Genomic DNA, 18,364 nt, shown 5'->3' with positions numbered 1-18,364 from the left:
ATAATTAATATTGTATAAATTCCATGTGTTCTGGAACTTTCTACCTGTTTCCTTCTTAAGTACAGTGTTTGGCTATTGATGTAATGCACTGCTATAGTATTTCTTGTTGTAGTTTTTATTCCTGTAAAGTTGGGACTTGAATAAGTCCACTGGCTGTAGGCTCTCTGAATTTCCCATCTGATGGGTACAGAGTGCAGACAAGCTAGGAAGTTAAGATGCAGGGTTGAAATCTGCCTTTGCATTTAAGATAATGCCTAGTTCAACTAATCTGGCAATAATAAAGTGCCTTAAAATGGCTGCAAATGTATTCCTGCCTACTCAAGGCATCTTCTCACTGGTAGCGCATTACAGAGGATCTGTAGTGTAGTTAAGAGTTGGATCCTTGCCAGTAGATGGAAGCATTTTTTAGCATCTCTTCATGCTTTGAGCTTTTCCTACATTTTTTTAACATAGTATCAAAATTGCTTCTTTTTCAGTCTTTCCATTTATTGTAAGCTAGTCCAATTTGTGCTAGTTCAGATTACTTCCATTTGATATTGTAAACATTTTTTACATTCCTTTTTTTGTGGAAGATATTTCCAATTTTATATTTTTAGAGTTCTTCTGTTCTTCAGCCTCTCTTTATTCTGGACATGTCTCTGCTTGTGAAATTTCTCTTGAATTTCTGTTTTGCTTTTGCAGTAATTGGCAATTGCCCTCTTGGAACTCCTGAGGGAAATCATAGGGTATAACATGTAGGGTATAACCAAAGCAGCACCTTAATACCATTGTATGGCAGGAGATGGAAGAGTTCATTCAGCCATCAACAGAGAGATAAGAAACTCTGAAGTGCTCAAAGTAAGCAAACTGGAACAGCAGAGACGCTGGGCCTCCTTCGTCAGTGATGATCTTAGGTCTCAGCAGACACATAATTTTTTAGGTGGGAATGTGTGGAGGTTTTTTTTCAAGTGTGACAGAACCCTTTTTTAGCAGATTTGTGAAAAACCTAGTAATCACTAGGTTATACACTTATGAATATTCTTGACTCTCCTTTGCAGTTATTCTTTTTGTGCTTAATTTTGATTTTAATATAGTTCTCTTACATTGAGTTCTTATTGGAAAAAGCATTTGACTTTCTTGTCAACATGTTTATTTTTTTCAGGAAATCTCACCCTTATGATTTACTTTTTAAAATTACCTTTTGTTTAAATATATTACATTCATATCTGTAAGCGTGCTGTGATTTTTTTTGCATTGATCTTTGTAAGGGGAAATGACTGCCAAGAGTAAATGCTGAATTGTAAACAAAAAAGCTCTAGGATCTCCAGGTAATAACTCGTCAAAGCTTTCTTTGGAGACTGGTAGCAACTGATTGGATCTGTGTTCTTCTGTGTTGAATGGTTACGAACAAAAAAGTTATTACCCGGGAAGAATGGAACAAGGAAAGTGGATCAGAATAAAAACAATGAATAATAAAGCTGTTCTGTTGCCCTGTAGATCACTTGCCCATGAGGTTTGTTGGCTTAGAGCACTTAACAGCACAGCACGTTTCAGCCCTATGTTGCTAGGTCCCATCCATGTCTGACCAGTAAAGATGGAAGGTTGTGGTTAATGTATGACCAACTGTTTCATGTGAACTATGTTTAATATTCATGGTACAGTGGACAGACCTTGTCATAAATCACAGGATTGTCACTGAGTCATCTTTTCAAAGTGGTCATGAAAACTGAATCATTTTCCTCCACCTACAGGCCAGGAGGAGGGGACATGGTGGTGGGACAGATAACCTTGCCCCACTGCCACATGTATTTAACACTTCTTTGAAAAAGCTCATAATTCTTTCTTGAATTATTCTTTCTTCTTGAAGGCTATCAATGCAACTAAATTTTCCCTTGCATCCATTTTTGCACAATTGAAGCCTATCTGAAGAACCTTGTAATATAACCATTTGTACTATTGCCCAAGTAGTCGAAATTCACCTTGGCTGATAGAGATAGAAGTACACACGGCATCAGAAATTATACTTGCATACAGCAATGGTTCTTCTGGCATACATATGCGGGATGTTATTCTGAGTTTGGAAACAGTAAGAGTGCTACTGTTCAGTTCATTAGTTTCCTGGAATTATTATTGTAGCTTATTTCTGAAAAGAATAATAAACAACCCTGGGAAAATTGTAGTGTAACACTGAATATCACTTTCATGCATAGAGGACTGAGTTTGTTTTTTTTTAGCTCTGTTTATTTTGCTGGAGTTTTAAGATTTCTTCTAACATATGCTACTGCTTCATCAGAGCACTAATAAATATTTCAACTGCATAACAGGTCAAATATCAGCACCAGCAAACCTGAAAACATGAATTTAACTTATTTCACTCCTTGTTGTTCTTGCAGTGTTAATCACAAAGTAGTCTTATTTTCTTTGCTCATAGCCGTGTCAGATTTCTGAGCCGTGTTGTCTCTGAGGATGCATCCTGTGAAAATGAGCATCTGACCTATAGAAATGCTGTAGCTGGGAGAATGGGACAATGGGACAGTTTCTTCTGAAGGCTTATTCTTTCCTTCAGTCCTTCCTGCTATTTAAGGTTGATGAAGGTGGTTTTTGAGAGGAGAAGCCTTTAGGAAATGAAGGGGAAATAATTTGAAGACAAGACCAGTTTGACTAACAAAATCAGTGGGAAGTTGATGAATACAGTTCACAGAATTCAGGGAGCCGTGAATTTTTGTGGAGTATCAAAGCTATTGTCTCTTTATTTTTGGAAGATTTATTGCAGTATAATATAATTAACTTCAGAGACTAGTTTTATAAATGAAGCATTACAGTCAAGGTCATCAGGAACACAAGGACAATTAGAGTTGCTACCTTATTCCGTGGGTTTACAGTTAAATGAAGAATAGTAGTAGGTAGGTAGCAATGTGGGTTTTATTAGCAGCTTTTTTCACCAGAACACTGGAGTGCAATAGGACATAGATCTCTGAAAGCTGCAAATGTAATCTAAATTACGTGAAGGCTTGCAGCATTTACCAAATGTGCCTGTGCTAGCTGCAGTCATGTGTTTGAAAAAAAGACATGGTTTGTGGCAGAATTACCGATCATAAAATACATGTTTGTATTTTCTTTCTAGGATCAAATAGAACACACTGATTCAGCAGAACTGGCTGGTTGTGCTGCAGTCACCATGAGTAGGCACAGGGTCATTCGTTTCTTAACATATGTGTAAGAGAAAAAGGTAAGAGGCAAGTTCTGCTCTAGAATATAATGATTCAAGGGTATGGACTTGAAATGCATGTATTTTTATGTATGCATACAGATACATATGGATATATATCTTATATAAAAGGTGATGGAGAATTTTTAGCATTTTGTTGGTTTGTTTTTTATTGAGAGTAATTGCTTTGTTTTTAGAGCAAAGATGTGTCTTATGCTGTTTAGGGGAGAGGGGAAGTGAGCAAAGTCTTTCTTCCCCAGTCTCGGCTATAGGCAAATCTCAGCAGTTAAAAATATAGCTATTGCTGAACTCTGACCAAGCTGTTTATTACAGCAAAGGCACTTGACTTCTTACTCCCAGGGGCAAATAAAAGAGAGCTGGACCAATATGTGGACTTAACCATTGTTTCTTGGGGTGGAAGGTAACCCTCGGGAGCACTAGATCTAACAAATGAATTTGTCCAGTTGATATGTAATTCCATGTTTTTATGCTATGGGAAAATTACATTTCCTGCACTAAAAAAATCAAGATGAATGAGCAATGTTTGTTTTCATCAATGTTTGATCATGCCCCACTAGGAATCTTTCATATATACTTTTGGTGAGGACTATAATAAACTACTTGAGTATTTTGTTTCCTAAGACTTACTGAAATATTTATGTTCACAGCTTCATATTGAAAGAGTAGTCTACACAGGACAGCATGATTCTTATTCTGCTGCTTTCCATGCTCTCTGATTTTTAGTCTTGGTATGAGGCTGATAGATGTATGTCAGTACTTTCTTTTGGTGCATTTTTTAATGATAGAGTTCTAATGTGATTGTGTGCTGATCATCTGTTGTTAGTCAGGAAAATTTGAAAGACTTAAGGCTGTCATTTCCCGTGGTGAAAAAAATCTTCATGGTAACTTAGCATGTGCAGTGAAGAAGATCGTGGGTCACATAATTCCTTATCGTAGAAACCAAAACAGATACGAGTTTTGCTGCCTTGCAATTCTAACACAAGGCCTATCTCTTTGTACAGTTCATTTCCCAAGAAGCTGGCATGTGGAATATCTGAGCTATCTTGAGAGGCAGTCTCCAAGGTTAAGTCTGTTCAGAATGCTGTCTAATTTTAAGGAAGGTTTTTCCGTCCTTCTGTCTCCTTCTTGTCCCACTAATCAATTAAAGCTTTTTCTTGAATCTGAATGCTACGATGACCAGGATAGTAATTCTGGATACATGTGACACAGCCATTCTGGTACAGACACCTTTAAATTTAGGCATTAGGGGACAGCAGAGCATGTAAGCTTGATAAAGTCCTTAAGTTTTAGAGATGAAGGTGATGTTAAGTCCCTGCTGTTGTATGTAGAAATTGATAAATAAAACACAGTTTCTTAATGACACATTATGTGTGAACCAACAGGAGCTTGCAAAGTCTCCCTGACAGTAGCATTTTGCCAAGAAAGACAGGAGATGGCTCTGTAATGAGTAACAAGTGATCTTCGGTTCTGGGCTTACTGTACTTAATGGCTGTCTTACTTAATGGCTGGTAGCCATTGGATTATCTTTTTCTGGATACAGATTTTTTTAAAAATAATGTTGCTATTTAATGTTGGGGGTTTTGCTGATAGTTAGCTTTTCCTGCCAAGTCTTAGCAAGGAGGACTGTATTTTTAAAAGCCATCTTAGCTTTTCACTGGTTTGGTGATTTGTATTTCCTTTTCCTTGCACTGGTACAATATCCTCTTCTTCATGTCGTTCATCCCAGTGTGTTCTAATTTAGGAAATATCTCCTTTGTGTCAGCATACAGCTAAAATTGCCATTGAACTTTCTTTCTGATTTGCTTATGTTTTTATTCTCACTTTTCCAGAGTGTAAGTTGTGTGTTTGCTTCTCAGCTTCTCTCTCTATGACATGGCTTGCAATAGTCGAACAATACTAAGGAGTTTCACAACTATCAAGGATCCTTTAAAAATGCAATTTTAACCTTTAAACGAGGAGGAAGTTTGGGGCTAGAATAATTCTAAAACTGTTCCAAACTTTTAGGGTGGTACCTGTGAGTTTCTGAAGACTTGTAAAGGAATGTGTTTCTTATATTTATGTTTGATATTTGATAAATGTATTAAACTCTAAACCACAAGGAAAACAGCAACCAGATTATTACATCACGCCGTGTTAGAGTATTTGTGTTTTCTTGTGTTTTGATCTTGAGTTGCTGGCTATGCTGAGTTGAAGTATTATAAACTGTCAAAAAGACGAGTTGCTAACATGTATTGCTCAAGAAGCATTGCGGGTTTCTGTTCGGAACATGGGTACTCATCCTCCTTTTCTGTCAGGAAGAGGGCACGAAGGACTTTTGTGGGTTTGGCAGTGTGTTTTGTCCTTGGACAGAAACTTCTGGAAAAGCTAGGCAAGGGGAGGGCATTGTTGTGTTCTTTTATAGAATAATAATTATAAATTTAGATATTAGACGTGATGATTTGCAGCTGACCTTTTCTGAGAAGTACCTACTTGCATAGACAATGAGATCTCATTTAGAGTGACTGCCAGCTTAGTGGTTGGGAGTTTAAAAACAGAAGATTCTCTGTATGTCCTGGTATATCAGGAAGTTAAATAAAAATAATGATATAAAAAGTCTTTATCCTCTTCAGTTTAGACTATGAGCATCCATCAGTCTGGATTTTGGCTCATTGCATGTTTGTGTTCCAGTATTTAAGCTTCAGAATTCATATGGTAACATATTTTTGTTTACACATAGTTCTCTTTACTTAGAGTTTTAAAAAATATACAAATAAAAAATCTCCCGTCATATTGGACCAAATTTAATCTCACAAGTATTAGGTGTTTAATATTAGACAAAACAGGCATTAATAAAATAATACATAACGATAAATTAATAAGCAATAATTTCAAAGATATTATGAAGTATTAATCACACTGGGATTGTAAAGGAGTGGGAAAGAATTCTAAGTCTTCTTTACATGCCCTTGTTATTGTTAAACATGTGGCCTCCTAAGTTTGAATACCTTTATTTTTCTAATGTTTTCTAATGTTGCAAAATCACACTGGATATAAAAATTAAAAATCAAACCCTGACTAAAGCCAGTGAAAATAAAACTGCTTTCTTTGGTTAGACATACCTTGTTCCTGATTTGCATGACACTGAAAATATAGCTAATACAGGACAAAATATATGAAATGTTAGGGGTTTGTATTCTACTTCCTCCGATGTGCAGAAATTTGACTTAGTTCTGAAGTAATTTTATCAGGCTTTCAGTCGGGTTTTGAAGTGGTGTGAATAGTCTGTGGTATGAATTGTCTGAATTTTTCTAAACATTTGAAAGTTGCACCAAATCAAAATGCAGTTGTCAAGAGAGTTACTTAATTTTCAGTAACTATAGAATCAGCATAGCATTCCTCCCCCATCAATTTGCTTGTCAGTAATCATTATCTTCTCTGAAATAAGCAAAACAAAGGAAATCAATGCCTGTAGCCTATTTCTTTGAGGCCACCCATATTGCAGAGTTTGTGTTAGCAAATGCCGACTGGATGCCCTTGTTCACTGTGAAAGTGCATGGAAATCTGAGTGGAGTGGCTTCAGATTAACACAGTTTAACTCTTCAACTCAAAAATGTTGGAGGGCACTTTTCAGTCTTGCAGTGCTTCACTGACAAATACTCTTTGCATCATTGACCTTAGTAGTAGGACTTTGCCTAGTAACAATTATTCACATCTTCATCACTTGTTTGCTAGACTGGGATGTTATCATTATAATGTAAATTAAAGGCATTGTAACTGATAGGAAATGGTATGATATTATGTATGAAGCCGTTTTAATATAGTGAGTTAATTTTGGTTGCTGTTTGAAACTCTGAATGGAATAAAAAGTACTCAACTGAAATATTCGTTGGGACAGATTCTAAGTAGCTTTTCAATCTTTGATATTTGCTGGCTGGGAAAGATGCTTCTTATGAAGGGCTTGAAAAAAGATGGAGAGAGAGGCAATAGAGAACCTACAAACTTGCAGTTTGGATGTAGTCTGAATCAATTTAGTATTTTTATTTCTAAGGCAAAGCATCTGCTTTTAAAAATTGTTTTAGTTTGATTGGAGTGTGCATAACAAATGTAATTGTTAAAATGAAAAAATTAAGTATGAAAATATAAGTATGAAAATTTTTTAATGCAATGACTTGGTGGGCAGGTTGGATAACTCAGGAAGATCTCACAGTAGGTATCTAAGGGATCAAAGAGTACACTGTCTCGCAGGTCAGAACCTGGCTTTTGATGGGACTCTCTGAATGAAGCGTTGATTTTAGACTCCTGAAATGCAACCTTTGATTGAGGTGGCCAGCATTTCCATTGCCTAGGTTATCATCTGTGCATCTGTACAGAAAATGATATGGCAAATCATCTGTTTTCCTTGCAGAAGGATTTAATCTAACATCCCACAACAGAGGACAAATCTGGGAAGTTTTATGATGACAAGTCCAGTTTATTTCTGAGTTTCATTGCAAAATAGTCTTTTTTGGATAATGCTTATTGCAATTTCTAAGTTGCTCTTACAGTCATTTTCTTTAAAACTCACTTTTGTAGATCTCTTTAAAACATGATTTAATCTGATTATATTAAATAGCAATGTATTATGTTGTAACATGATTATCTTTTAAAACACCATGTGTAAAATTCTAGGTCAACCTTAAAAATTTGATCTCCACATTTTGTGATATGTTAATACACGATCTTTTTGTACCAGTAACCTAGTTGTAAACAGCATTTAATGTTGTAGTAATTGAAATAAAACCAGTTGGTGTTCTCCTCAAATCTAGATGCAGTGGGGGTGATGTTAAAGTACACTTTTAAATTGGAAACTTCCTCTAATGTGTTTCTTGTGTCTGTTGTATCTCTAGTGTAAAAGAGCAGGTTTTTAATTGAGCTGGAGTCTAGCTGTCAGGTCTAACACTGTTTCCTACTGCAAAACAAGGTTCTCACCCTCTCCTCCTCTGTTTCCTTATTTCACAACAGTGAAAACCCATCTCTGAAGAGAATAAAGCTGTTTTGGATGCTGTTCAGAGAACAGAAAGGTCTCTCTTTACACTATATAGGTTATGACACACATTCTCAGTGAAAATGTTTGCTGATGGTGAATGTTTTAAAAAATGAATCTGTGTGTCTTGTTGCTACAAGTCTTTGGAGGCAAGAAGATCTTGCTGCAGTTAGGGTGAAAATGTTATTCATTATATGAAGTTGTAGAAAGTTATTTTATGGCTTAGGATCGTTGTTTCTTTTCCATTCATCCCTTGACATCTTCCTTTCTAGCCTGAGAATATTATATTTTGATGAGACTATTTCTGTGCATTTTGCAAGATTTCAGGGAAACAGGGATTCTTAAAGCAGGCATTTTAAGAGCTAGCATAATTCAAATAACACCCATTAAGTCGTTTAACAACTTTTACAAGTATGAGTCTTTGAAGCATCTCTGGGAAATGAGGAGTGACACAGAATACTAGTAGCCTAGTACACATTAAAAACTCAGAAGCACAGGGAGTTTAGTCTATTTGTTCAAAACCACAGGAGCTAATTGATGGTAGCACAGAACTGAATGCCAGATCTTCAGGTTGTTAGTTGGCCTTCTGTTTCTCTAGACTTTTATAATGTATGTAAAATTTGGTTTACAAAGGATTTATTTTTTCCTTAGAGCAATAAGTAATGGAACACTGCTGACTGAAGGTTAAATATCTGATTGTAATTTGTTCTCTGGCAGATTCAGACAAGAATCTGGTGGTCCTTCCCTGACAAATGGAGAACTATTTCCAAGCAGAGGCATATAACCTCGATAAGGTTTTAGATGAGTTTGAACAAAACGAAGGTGAGTAATTTTGCATGTGATAATGGATGCACATTAAATGTATTCTGCAAGGAACACCATTGAAGAGGGAATAGTCTGTAATATCCATTTTGGTTTTGAGTTGTAAATTAATCTCAGAGCTTGCAATAAACAGCTCTTAATTTTCCATCTTGTGTCTTCAACGTGTGTTACTAGTATCCTCTTCTGTTTCCATTCATCTTGTTTACGTTTTTGAATTTTCCACTCTTCTAAGAGAAAATCTTCTCCACGCTTTTTAAGGAAAGGTTTTGTGAAGCTTACTCTCAGTAGCAATATTTTAGTCATTTGTTTTAAACGGATCAGGCAAAACTTATTTTGGCTTCTTTTGCAGTTTTGGGAGACTCAAGCACAGAAATATTTTATTAGATCACATAAATCATGTAATGAAATCTTCTTTGAAGTATTAAATAATTTGCTTAGGCTAATTGCTACTTCTCTGCTGTCAAGGAAGTTTATAGGAGTGGGAATCTTTCTAGATATTTCTATTGAAACTATATTAATCAGTAGTTTAAAGTTGCTGGTGCAAATTCAAACTGATACTAGTTGGTATAGCTCTGAACTCCTTGAGTTCCAGAAACATTGTGTAATGACACCACTAATGATTGGTCAAGGATGTCAGTTATGGCAGATGTGTTTTACTGTTGTGCCCGTATTTAAACATACCTGCATTCATATTTGGGGCATTCTAATGCAATGAGTTAGTAGAATCTGTAGTTTTAATAAGACAGTAAGTTCTCCTTATTTAAACACCTTTTCAGATGCTGCTGTTTCACCTACACTACTGGGTGCAAAGTGGAATCAGATTCTAGATCCGCCTTCTTGTCATCTGTCATTTAACCCGACTGTGGCCAATGTGAACGAAGCTACATGTCCTAATGAATGTCACCAGAGGTTAAAGTCTTTCTCTGTGTCTCATTCAGTGACTACACCAACGGGGGGAGTGGATCACTGTGCTAATGGAAAGGATTTTAGCATAAGCCCAGAGACTCCAGTCATGTGGATTGATGATCAGGCAGCAGCAGACGATCAGTTGATTAAAAGAAATAGCAATCGGGATGATGAGTGTAACACTGTGGAAACGGGAGAAAGGAAATGTGGAAATGTAGCCTGCTTGCCAGAGGAGAAAAATGTTCTAGTGGTGGCAGTCATGCACAACTGTGACAGAAGAACACTACAAAGTGGTGATTTGCTGGATTGTGAAAATTACAACAGTCAGTCCCTAATGGACACTATTAGCTTTACACTGGATAACGAAAACCAACAGAGTGATCAGTTTAGTGTTACCGTAAATGGATCCATGGAAAAGGATATAGATACGGAAAAGCAAGTAAATAGGCTGTGCACTGAAGATGACTCTGTAAGTCGTTTGATTAATGCTTCATCTGAAAACCTGGCCGTTGCATGCCCCTCCTCTCGATTAAAGGATGATTTTAATATGAGTAAAGATTCACTCTTTCCAGAAGCAACAACTGCAGGGATTAGTGCAGTGACTCTCTTACAGGGACCAGTTGATGGTACCGTTAAAATGCAAGAAAATTGTGTATCAGTTGAAAATTTTACTGGTAAAGCCATTCCTCAGAGAACAGATCTAAAAGCTAAAAACTCTTCTTCTGGTTCAAGTAATGAAAGCTTAATTGTAGAACAGGAAACAACCCAACAGTTACAGTTTAGGCTATCTGGGCTCGCCGAAACTTGTCAACCTAATGCGGCTGGAAGTGGCAATTACAAGGAATGTGTTGCAGAACATTTTGCCCCTGAGGGTGTTAGTGCCACTGAAAGTGAAGTCGTTGAACATGATGAAAATCTTGGCACAACGGAATCGCTCAGCGTGGCAGAGTGTTACCCTGAATCTCAGGGGATGACTAACTGGGAACTGACGAAGGTGAATGAGATGAATAATAAGCAAATTCCGGGAGAGAGTGAAAGACTTTTGCAGCCTGATGAGGCATGTACTAATAGTAAAGAAGGTGGAGGTGGGCTGATGGAGGCAGGCATAGACTTAAAAGGGACCAGTGTAGATGAGCTTGAAGGTTCTGGTCTCTCTGATGTGATGGCTACATCAGCAGCAAGCTCTCTGTCTAACGGTTGTGATTCCTATGGAATGCAGAACGCAGTTGTTTCTCATGTTCCAAAGACTTTACCCTCCAAGGAAGACTCAGTAACAGAGGAAAAGGAGATAGAGGAGAGCAAATCAGAATGTTATGCTAATGTTTATGAGCAGAGAGGAAATGAGACCATGGAAGGGAGTGGTCTGATTTTAAACAGCACTGGTGACCACATAAAGAAAAACTATTTACATAATCTTTGTAGTCAGGTTTCATCCATGCAAGGGCAAACTTCACCAAAACCAGTGACTAATCTGCAATCTATCAGTGTTCCTTTTGGTGGTGCAAGACCTAAACAACCTACAAATCTTAAACTGCAGATTCCGAAGCCATTATCAGACCATTTACAAAATGATCTTGTTCCCCCAAATTGTGGAGGTAACAGTAAAAACAAAAATGTCTTTGGTAAGACACAATTAGGGGGTACAGCCGATGCATTTCCTGGTGAAACATCTTCAAACGCTTCTGTTACTGATACTAATGGGGAACATTTGGAAGACTATGAATCTGGAGTCTCTAGTAGTTCGTGCCTTGCAGTAGCCCCAGATAGTCCAGATAACGATCTCAGAGCTGGTCAGTTTGGAGCTCCAGCCAGAAAGCCTTTTACGACTTTGGGTGAGGTGGCTCCGGTTTGGGTTCCAGATTCTCAAGCACCAAACTGTATGAAATGCGAGGCCAGATTCACATTCACCAAAAGAAGGCATCATTGCAGAGCTTGTGGGAAGGTAAGTTCATACTTTGTGAGTAAACCCAAAGCACCCTTTTTTCCTGGTACTGCATGAAATCAAATCGGAGGACTTCCTACACCTCTGGCTATAAGTTTCCTGTGACATCTCTTCCTAAAAAGCTGTGTTTGATTTATGAAAGGAAAAAAAAATGAGCTTCTCATCTGTTTAGGGTTCTAATAGACAATAACTGTTATTTGTAACTGAAAGAATTATCAGCCTGTATAAGCAGTGTACTTGTTGATTGGAACAATGAACGTCATTGGATTCACTGCTGTAAACCAGCTAAGTGCAGGGAACTAGTTTGCAGAAATGACTGCATCGATAATCCCATTAAAGATCCTGAAACATATTGATGTGTATTGGGAGTGTGCTGTTGAATTGCAGGTGTTTTTGCTTGTCTGGATGGCTGATCAACTCTGTTCTTTTAAGTCTTCTTCAGTAACTGTTCTCATGTTGTTTACATTATTTTAAAGTATATACATTTGCTCCTGGAAAAAAGAAGTAATAAATTATCTGTAACCTGATGTATGTACACATGGTGAGAAATTTTGTAATGAAGACAACTCAAACATAATTTCTGTATAATTTTTTGTTGTTTAAGAAATATTGTTGACTCTTTTTTTTGAATTTTTATGTATGTGCTATCTAGGTCAGCACAAATTCTTGTGTGGCAATTTTATGGCTGTAAAGCTTGTAAAGTATTTCCAAATATCTTCTTACTGAAATACAATTCTATGGCACATGGGAGATAGGAAAAATGATGAGTCAAAAGTGGTGAACTAACACTCTTGTCAAGTAGGTACTCATATGAGTATTTTTCAGGCAAAAAGGAATACTAAAACCTACTAAGAACTAGATTAAAAGTAACTTTGGTTCATTTAGGCCCTACCCAAAGGTTTCTGAAGTTGATTGAAAGACCTCCTGACTGCTGTGAGTAATAGCTTTTGCTTCCAGAAGAGTGCAGGGAAGCAGAACGACCTGAACAAAAGACCCGTCACGAAGCACATGTATCTGGAGAGCTCAGACTCTTAATGCCACCTGTTTCTAGAAGCAGCCTGGCAGAAAACCCAGGCTTGCTCCTCTGTAATGAGCTACAGATGTGCCCCATTAGATCCTGTAGTAACCAAAACACAACTATGTTCAGTCTCTTCACTGAAACACCAGATAAGGAGATGTTCAAATTTAATTGTGACACATGCTGAAAAGTCCTTCCCAGAACACATTTAGAAGTTAAGCAGACATTCATTGTGCCCTGGGTTTCTGCCCATCCTCTTGCAGGTTGGTTGCAGCAGTACCATGGATGAGCAATAAACATCATATGAGATATGTGACTGCCTCTTGTGTACCTTTTGGTTACTATCAAAGGGCTCAGTCTTTTTTCTCATTGCAGTTAAGGAGAATCTGTAAGATGTATAGGTTAAAAGAATGTCCAGCTTTGCTATATTAACCTATCCCATTAATTATTTAGGTATTCTTTTGTTTTCTTTTCTGAGTTGAAAATTGTAGTAATGTTTCTTAATTTACAATAATGTTTTCTAGTGATTTTTGTGTTTTAAGTTAATTGCATGGAGTTAATTAAATCCATATAATGACTGAAGCCCTGAAATTGCATAAATGAGAAGCAGAAAGTGAAAATATCTGTAAACAAAATAGATAAAACAAGTATAGTATGGGGTTTTTTTCCTTTTAATTAATTTATTTATTTTAATGCTGAAGAGAAGTCTTGAGAAGAACAACCAGTATTCTTTTGGATGATATGTGGGGAATGGATAAAATAAAAGGTCCCTCTCTGTAGGCAAACTTATTTCTCAGATGTGAATTGTCTGGGCCAAACTTGTACACGTGCAGTGAAAAGATGCAACAGAAAATTCTGGTATTTCATGCCTTTGTATGTTATTTGCTCTTGGAAAAAAAGCACTCATTAATACATGCTAAGAAACAGTGTAAGTAAAAAATACTTAGCACTTAACTGCAAATTGCTTTACAATGCTTAGTTCTTATGATGTTTCTGAGAAGAGAGAGACCAAAGGCTTTGACAGGCAAGCTCTGATGAATCTAGCTGTAGTGGCTGGAGTCATAGTGATGCTCAGCTGTCTGCTCATGCTTTCTGATTGAGATGCCCATCCCTAAAGCAACATGGTCATGCTGACCATGTGCCTGTGGTGTAGATAACTGCTGAATCACAGTGATGCTCTCAGTCTTTGTGTTAAATGTGTGAATCTCACTTAAAGAATTGGGGAGATAATGTCTTCAGCTCTTGCAGTTAATTGCTACTAGGAAAAGCCATGGGACTAAATATTTTTGAACACCAGTTTCTTTGTAAGCTTTATTAGTATCGTGGCAAATCATTGCAGTAAGGAGGAGTGTATCTGTTTCATTTGGGAATGAAAATTGGATTTGAAAATAGTGGAGTGGCACCTGGGAAGTCTGTCTCAATTTTTAATTTCAGGATAATAATTGCAAAACTAATGGAAGATGTGAACCTCAGGGGAGTGGCAGAAGGTACATTTTGAATTAAAAACCTGAAGAATGTGTGTGAATACATTAATAAATTTTACTGCATGTATTTATGCATTTTCTAGTGTCAGATGAAACAATCATCCTTGATAGGAAAACCAGACAATTTGTATGTCACCTTCTTACTGCCAACTAAAGCTGTATTTTTCAAATAAAATGCAAAAAAATCACTGAACCACCTAGCAACTGGTGCTTTAGCAGCTCCCAGCGAATCTGGAAACCCCAGTAACATGAAAACTTGCTTTGACACTGCTGGTACTATTTTGTACTGTGATATACTGAGTGTGACAATGGCTTGGTGATTGTTAGTGACAAGACTGACTTCTTAGTTGTGCTGGCCTCTGTTCTTTCTCTACATTACTACTGTTAGAAGGCTAATGTAGCCTAAGAGAGGAAATGTAGCTGTTCTGTCATTGCTTTTCTTTTTGCTGTTAATATTTAGATCGTTGCACTTGGGAGCTTTGCTGAATACACGGTGTGTTGTTTGTTTGATAAAGCATCCTAAATTAGATATTAATTTATCTTGATCCTTCATTTATGGTTGAAGACATTGATTTTTCCATGTTCAATACTGAACCTTTGACTGGACGTTTCTCCCAGAGAACTGAAATGATGGCAAATGTCTCTAAAATATACTATGATGTTGTTATTAATGCTCCCTAGAATGCTGTGAAGTAGTTAAGATGTAACTGCAGAAATCAGATTTTTAAAGTACATTTGCTTTCTTGTCTTTTTGAAAAGGTTTTCACATATGCAAAAGGGTTGGTTTTATTTTTGCATGAAAATGACAGTATATACACATTTCCATTATGTTTGACATAATTAGGAAAGATGAAAACTGGTTGAAATGAGACAGTGAGCTCTTCTTTCTCCCCATTCAATTTTCAGCTCTCATGGTGGACTCAGAGCTATTTTCTATTTGATTATTTTAAACACTTGCCACTAAAAGATTGAAAAGGTAACAGACTGCAAAGTGGTTGTAATTTGGTGTGATCTTTAACTTGGTTGAAATTTAGTTAGATTTACATATATATCAGAATCCTGTGTAGTCTCTTGTCTGTATTACAGAAATACATCTGTTGAAGTGATGATGGAATAATTTTTTAGATTAAGGAAGCATGACAGCTCATAATAATGTGTAGTGAATTGGAGAGATAATGCTCACCTAGAATTAAAACTGGAAATTCTCTCAGGATATCTGAGCCCATTTGTGAGGTAGCTGCTGCTGTTTCTAGGTTTCCTGAGTGTGATGTTACTTTTCTGCATGAAATGGGTGTTCATCAGCAGCTTGAACAATAACCCTGAAGAACAAGTGGGATTTTTAAATAATGGTTTTAAAAAATATTGTAAACAAAGCAATCATTAGGCTGCCCAGATCTGTCTGTTCTGAGGGATTTTGAGATTGCAAGTGCTGTTGTTGATCAGTGTTTATTTCGGTACACAAGCCGTGCTCACAATTCATGGTTTTGCTTGTCTGGAGGAAGCCTCAAGACTGTTTCCTGCCCAGGACTGGGAAGTTGTTAGAGCTGGTTCAGGTGAGATGCACAGAAGCACTGGCAATGCCACAGTGTCCCTGCAGCAGATTGTCACAGGATCACAGAATCTTAAGGGCTGGAAGGGACTTCTAAAGCTTGTCCAGTCCAACTCCCCTGCCAGAGGAGAACCACCTAGAGTAGGTCACACAGGAACTTGTCCAGGTGGGTTTGGAATGTCTCCAGAGAAGGAGACTCCACAGCCCATCTGGGCAGCCCCTTCCAGGGCTCCCTCACCCTCAGAGGGAAGATTTTTTTCCTTACGTTTCTCTGGAATCTCTTCTGTTCCAGCTTGTACCCATTGCCCCTTGTCCTATCATTGGCCATCACTGAGAACAGCCTGGCTCCATCCTCCTGACACCCACCCTTGATGGATTTGTAAACATGAATGAGATCACCCCTCAGTCTCCTTCAAGTTACAGATCCCCAGCTCCCTCAGCCTTTCATCAGAAGGGAGATGCTCCACTGCATCATCTTTGTGGCCCTGTGCTGAAGGTTTTGCACCAGGTGTCCCCTTTAGCAGCCAGTGTGTGTAAAATACAGTTACCAATTTCTTTCTAGTATTGTGATGCTGTATTGTTTGTAACCATGGAAATAGGAGGGGTTTTTTTTAATATGTATGTCTCTTTTTTTTATAGATAAGATTCTTTTGCAGTACAGATGCCATTCAGATTTTTAAAATCTCTTGTTTTATACGTTGAACACTTAAAAACCTTTTGAAACATCACTGTTCACTTGTCTTAACTGAGAAACAGCTTGTTATATATGGAGAGATTAAATAGCTAGAGTTGTGAATATAGGTGAATTGCCCTGCTGCAAATAAAAATGACCTGTTTGAGTTAATCTGTGCTATAGTAATCTCTCATATATGAAAAACTTGTGCATTTAAATATAGTCAATTCTAGAAAGTACTCGTGCTTTTTGTAAGACTGAAATTAATTCCCCATTTGGAAATTCTATGAGGGATCATAAAGTGGTAGGAATTTACTAACCCATTGTCATTTATACCAGACATACTGTAAAAACACCATAGTGCAGTATGAGGACAACATGCGATGGAAAGGCACCATCGGCAGTTATTAGTCACTGTGACTTTAATGGGAAAACACTGATAATTTACCTCCATATTTTTCATGTTTAGAGCTTCCCAGATACTCTCTTGTCCAAAATTCATCAGTTCATCACACGTTTTTGAATGACACTTAAGTTTTTTCCCTTTGGTTCCAGGTTTTTTGCGCAGCCTGCTGCAGCCTGAAGTGCAAGTTGCTGTACATGGACCGAAAGGAAGCTAGAGTGTGTGTCATCTGCCATTCAGTACTCATGAATGGTGAGTGGGAAGGCAATACAAGATGCAATGCTTCACTAGCTTTGTAATACTATCACTGGCTGCAGTGATACTATTTAAAAACAAACCCAAATCTTTTTTGATATGGGTAAGTATTCTAAAACAGCAAAGGCTCCTGAGAGATCACCGTGGAATCCCTGTAGAGACTGGGGATTCCTGAACTAAATATGATTGACAAAAGGCAGAAACTGGTAAGATTGCAGTGAGTTTGAAAGCTTTCATTTGTGAGTGCTATACCAGGATGGCTGAAACTGTGGGTTTTGATAGTGTTTGTTTGTTTGTGTTTAATTCAGGAGCCTACTCTGTCTTTTGGATTCCTGAGTAGATAACCTGTAACATTTCTGTATGGAATACCAAAGAGAAGAATAATGCAGTTGTGCCTCTTCTAGACTATGCACTATAGGAAATTGGGAAAGTAGTATTTATTCAGAAATTAACCCAACTCTTCTTCCTTCTTAACTCCTTGGTGCTAGAGTAGGAGGTCTTGTCTGAAAACCTGTCCACAAATGCAGACAATAAAGTTTGCACATTGCTGGAGAGTCTTGTCAAACCCAGGGTGGTGCTGTGGCTAAATGAACGTGGGATGTATGAGAGAGGTCCCTAGCATAAATGAAGATGACATCTTTGCTTGATGAAGGAAAAGCTGTGTTTGGTTTTGACTTTTATTTTGTCCTTTATAGTATTAACACAATATGTGTGGAATAAGTATGGGCAAACACTGAGTATTCTTCCTACTCTATCTTGAGGCCTCTAAGAACTTGCTGCACTGTCAGTTACTGTCAGTTACCTTTGGGTAACTGTCCAGTTGACTTATGTCTGTGACACTGAGACAGCTGTTGCTGAAAGACTCAAAGTTCAGGTTTTGTGCCTTGTATGGAGAAGGTAGAAAATTTAGATGAGGTTGAGAGACAATCCACGTGAGTGCTTAAATCATGAGAAAAATTGCGTCATTAATATGAGAAACTCCAGGCACTCTCTCTTTGGTTTATTAGTGGAAAGGTGAATAGGTGACTTGATCTTGGGGTTTGCATATGTACTTGGATGACTGCAACTTGATGACAGAGTTACTGCAATTGTAGGAGAAGGT

At 37.4% G+C, this 18,364-nt stretch overlaps 1 protein-coding gene across 3 annotated transcripts in view; it reads left to right on the top strand.

The window, feature by feature from the left end:
• Positions 1 to 18,364, top strand: part of ZFYVE9 (zinc finger FYVE-type containing 9) — a 60,012-nt gene that overhangs the window by 14,649 nt on the left and 26,999 nt on the right. For 2 of the 3 annotated variants that reach the window (XM_062003436.1, XM_062003435.1), the window contains exons 2-5: positions 3,104 to 3,208; positions 8,928 to 9,032; positions 9,809 to 11,880; positions 17,160 to 17,259. In XM_062003436.1, coding sequence (XP_061859420.1) covers positions 8,963 to 9,032; positions 9,809 to 11,880; positions 17,160 to 17,259 — 2,242 coding nt within the window. In that variant the 5' untranslated portion in view covers positions 3,104 to 3,208; positions 8,928 to 8,962. The remainder of the gene's footprint in view (positions 1 to 3,103; positions 3,209 to 8,927; positions 9,033 to 9,808; positions 11,881 to 17,159; positions 17,260 to 18,364) is intronic. The other variant, XM_062003437.1, reaches the window with a different exon arrangement.

This window comes from Colius striatus, chromosome 10 (genome assembly GCF_028858725.1).
Source record: "Colius striatus isolate bColStr4 chromosome 10, bColStr4.1.hap1, whole genome shotgun sequence".
NCBI lineage: Eukaryota > Metazoa > Chordata > Aves > Coliiformes > Coliidae > Colius > Colius striatus.
Note: the sequence above shows the minus strand (reverse complement) of the source record. Positions and strands in the feature narration are given on the sequence as shown.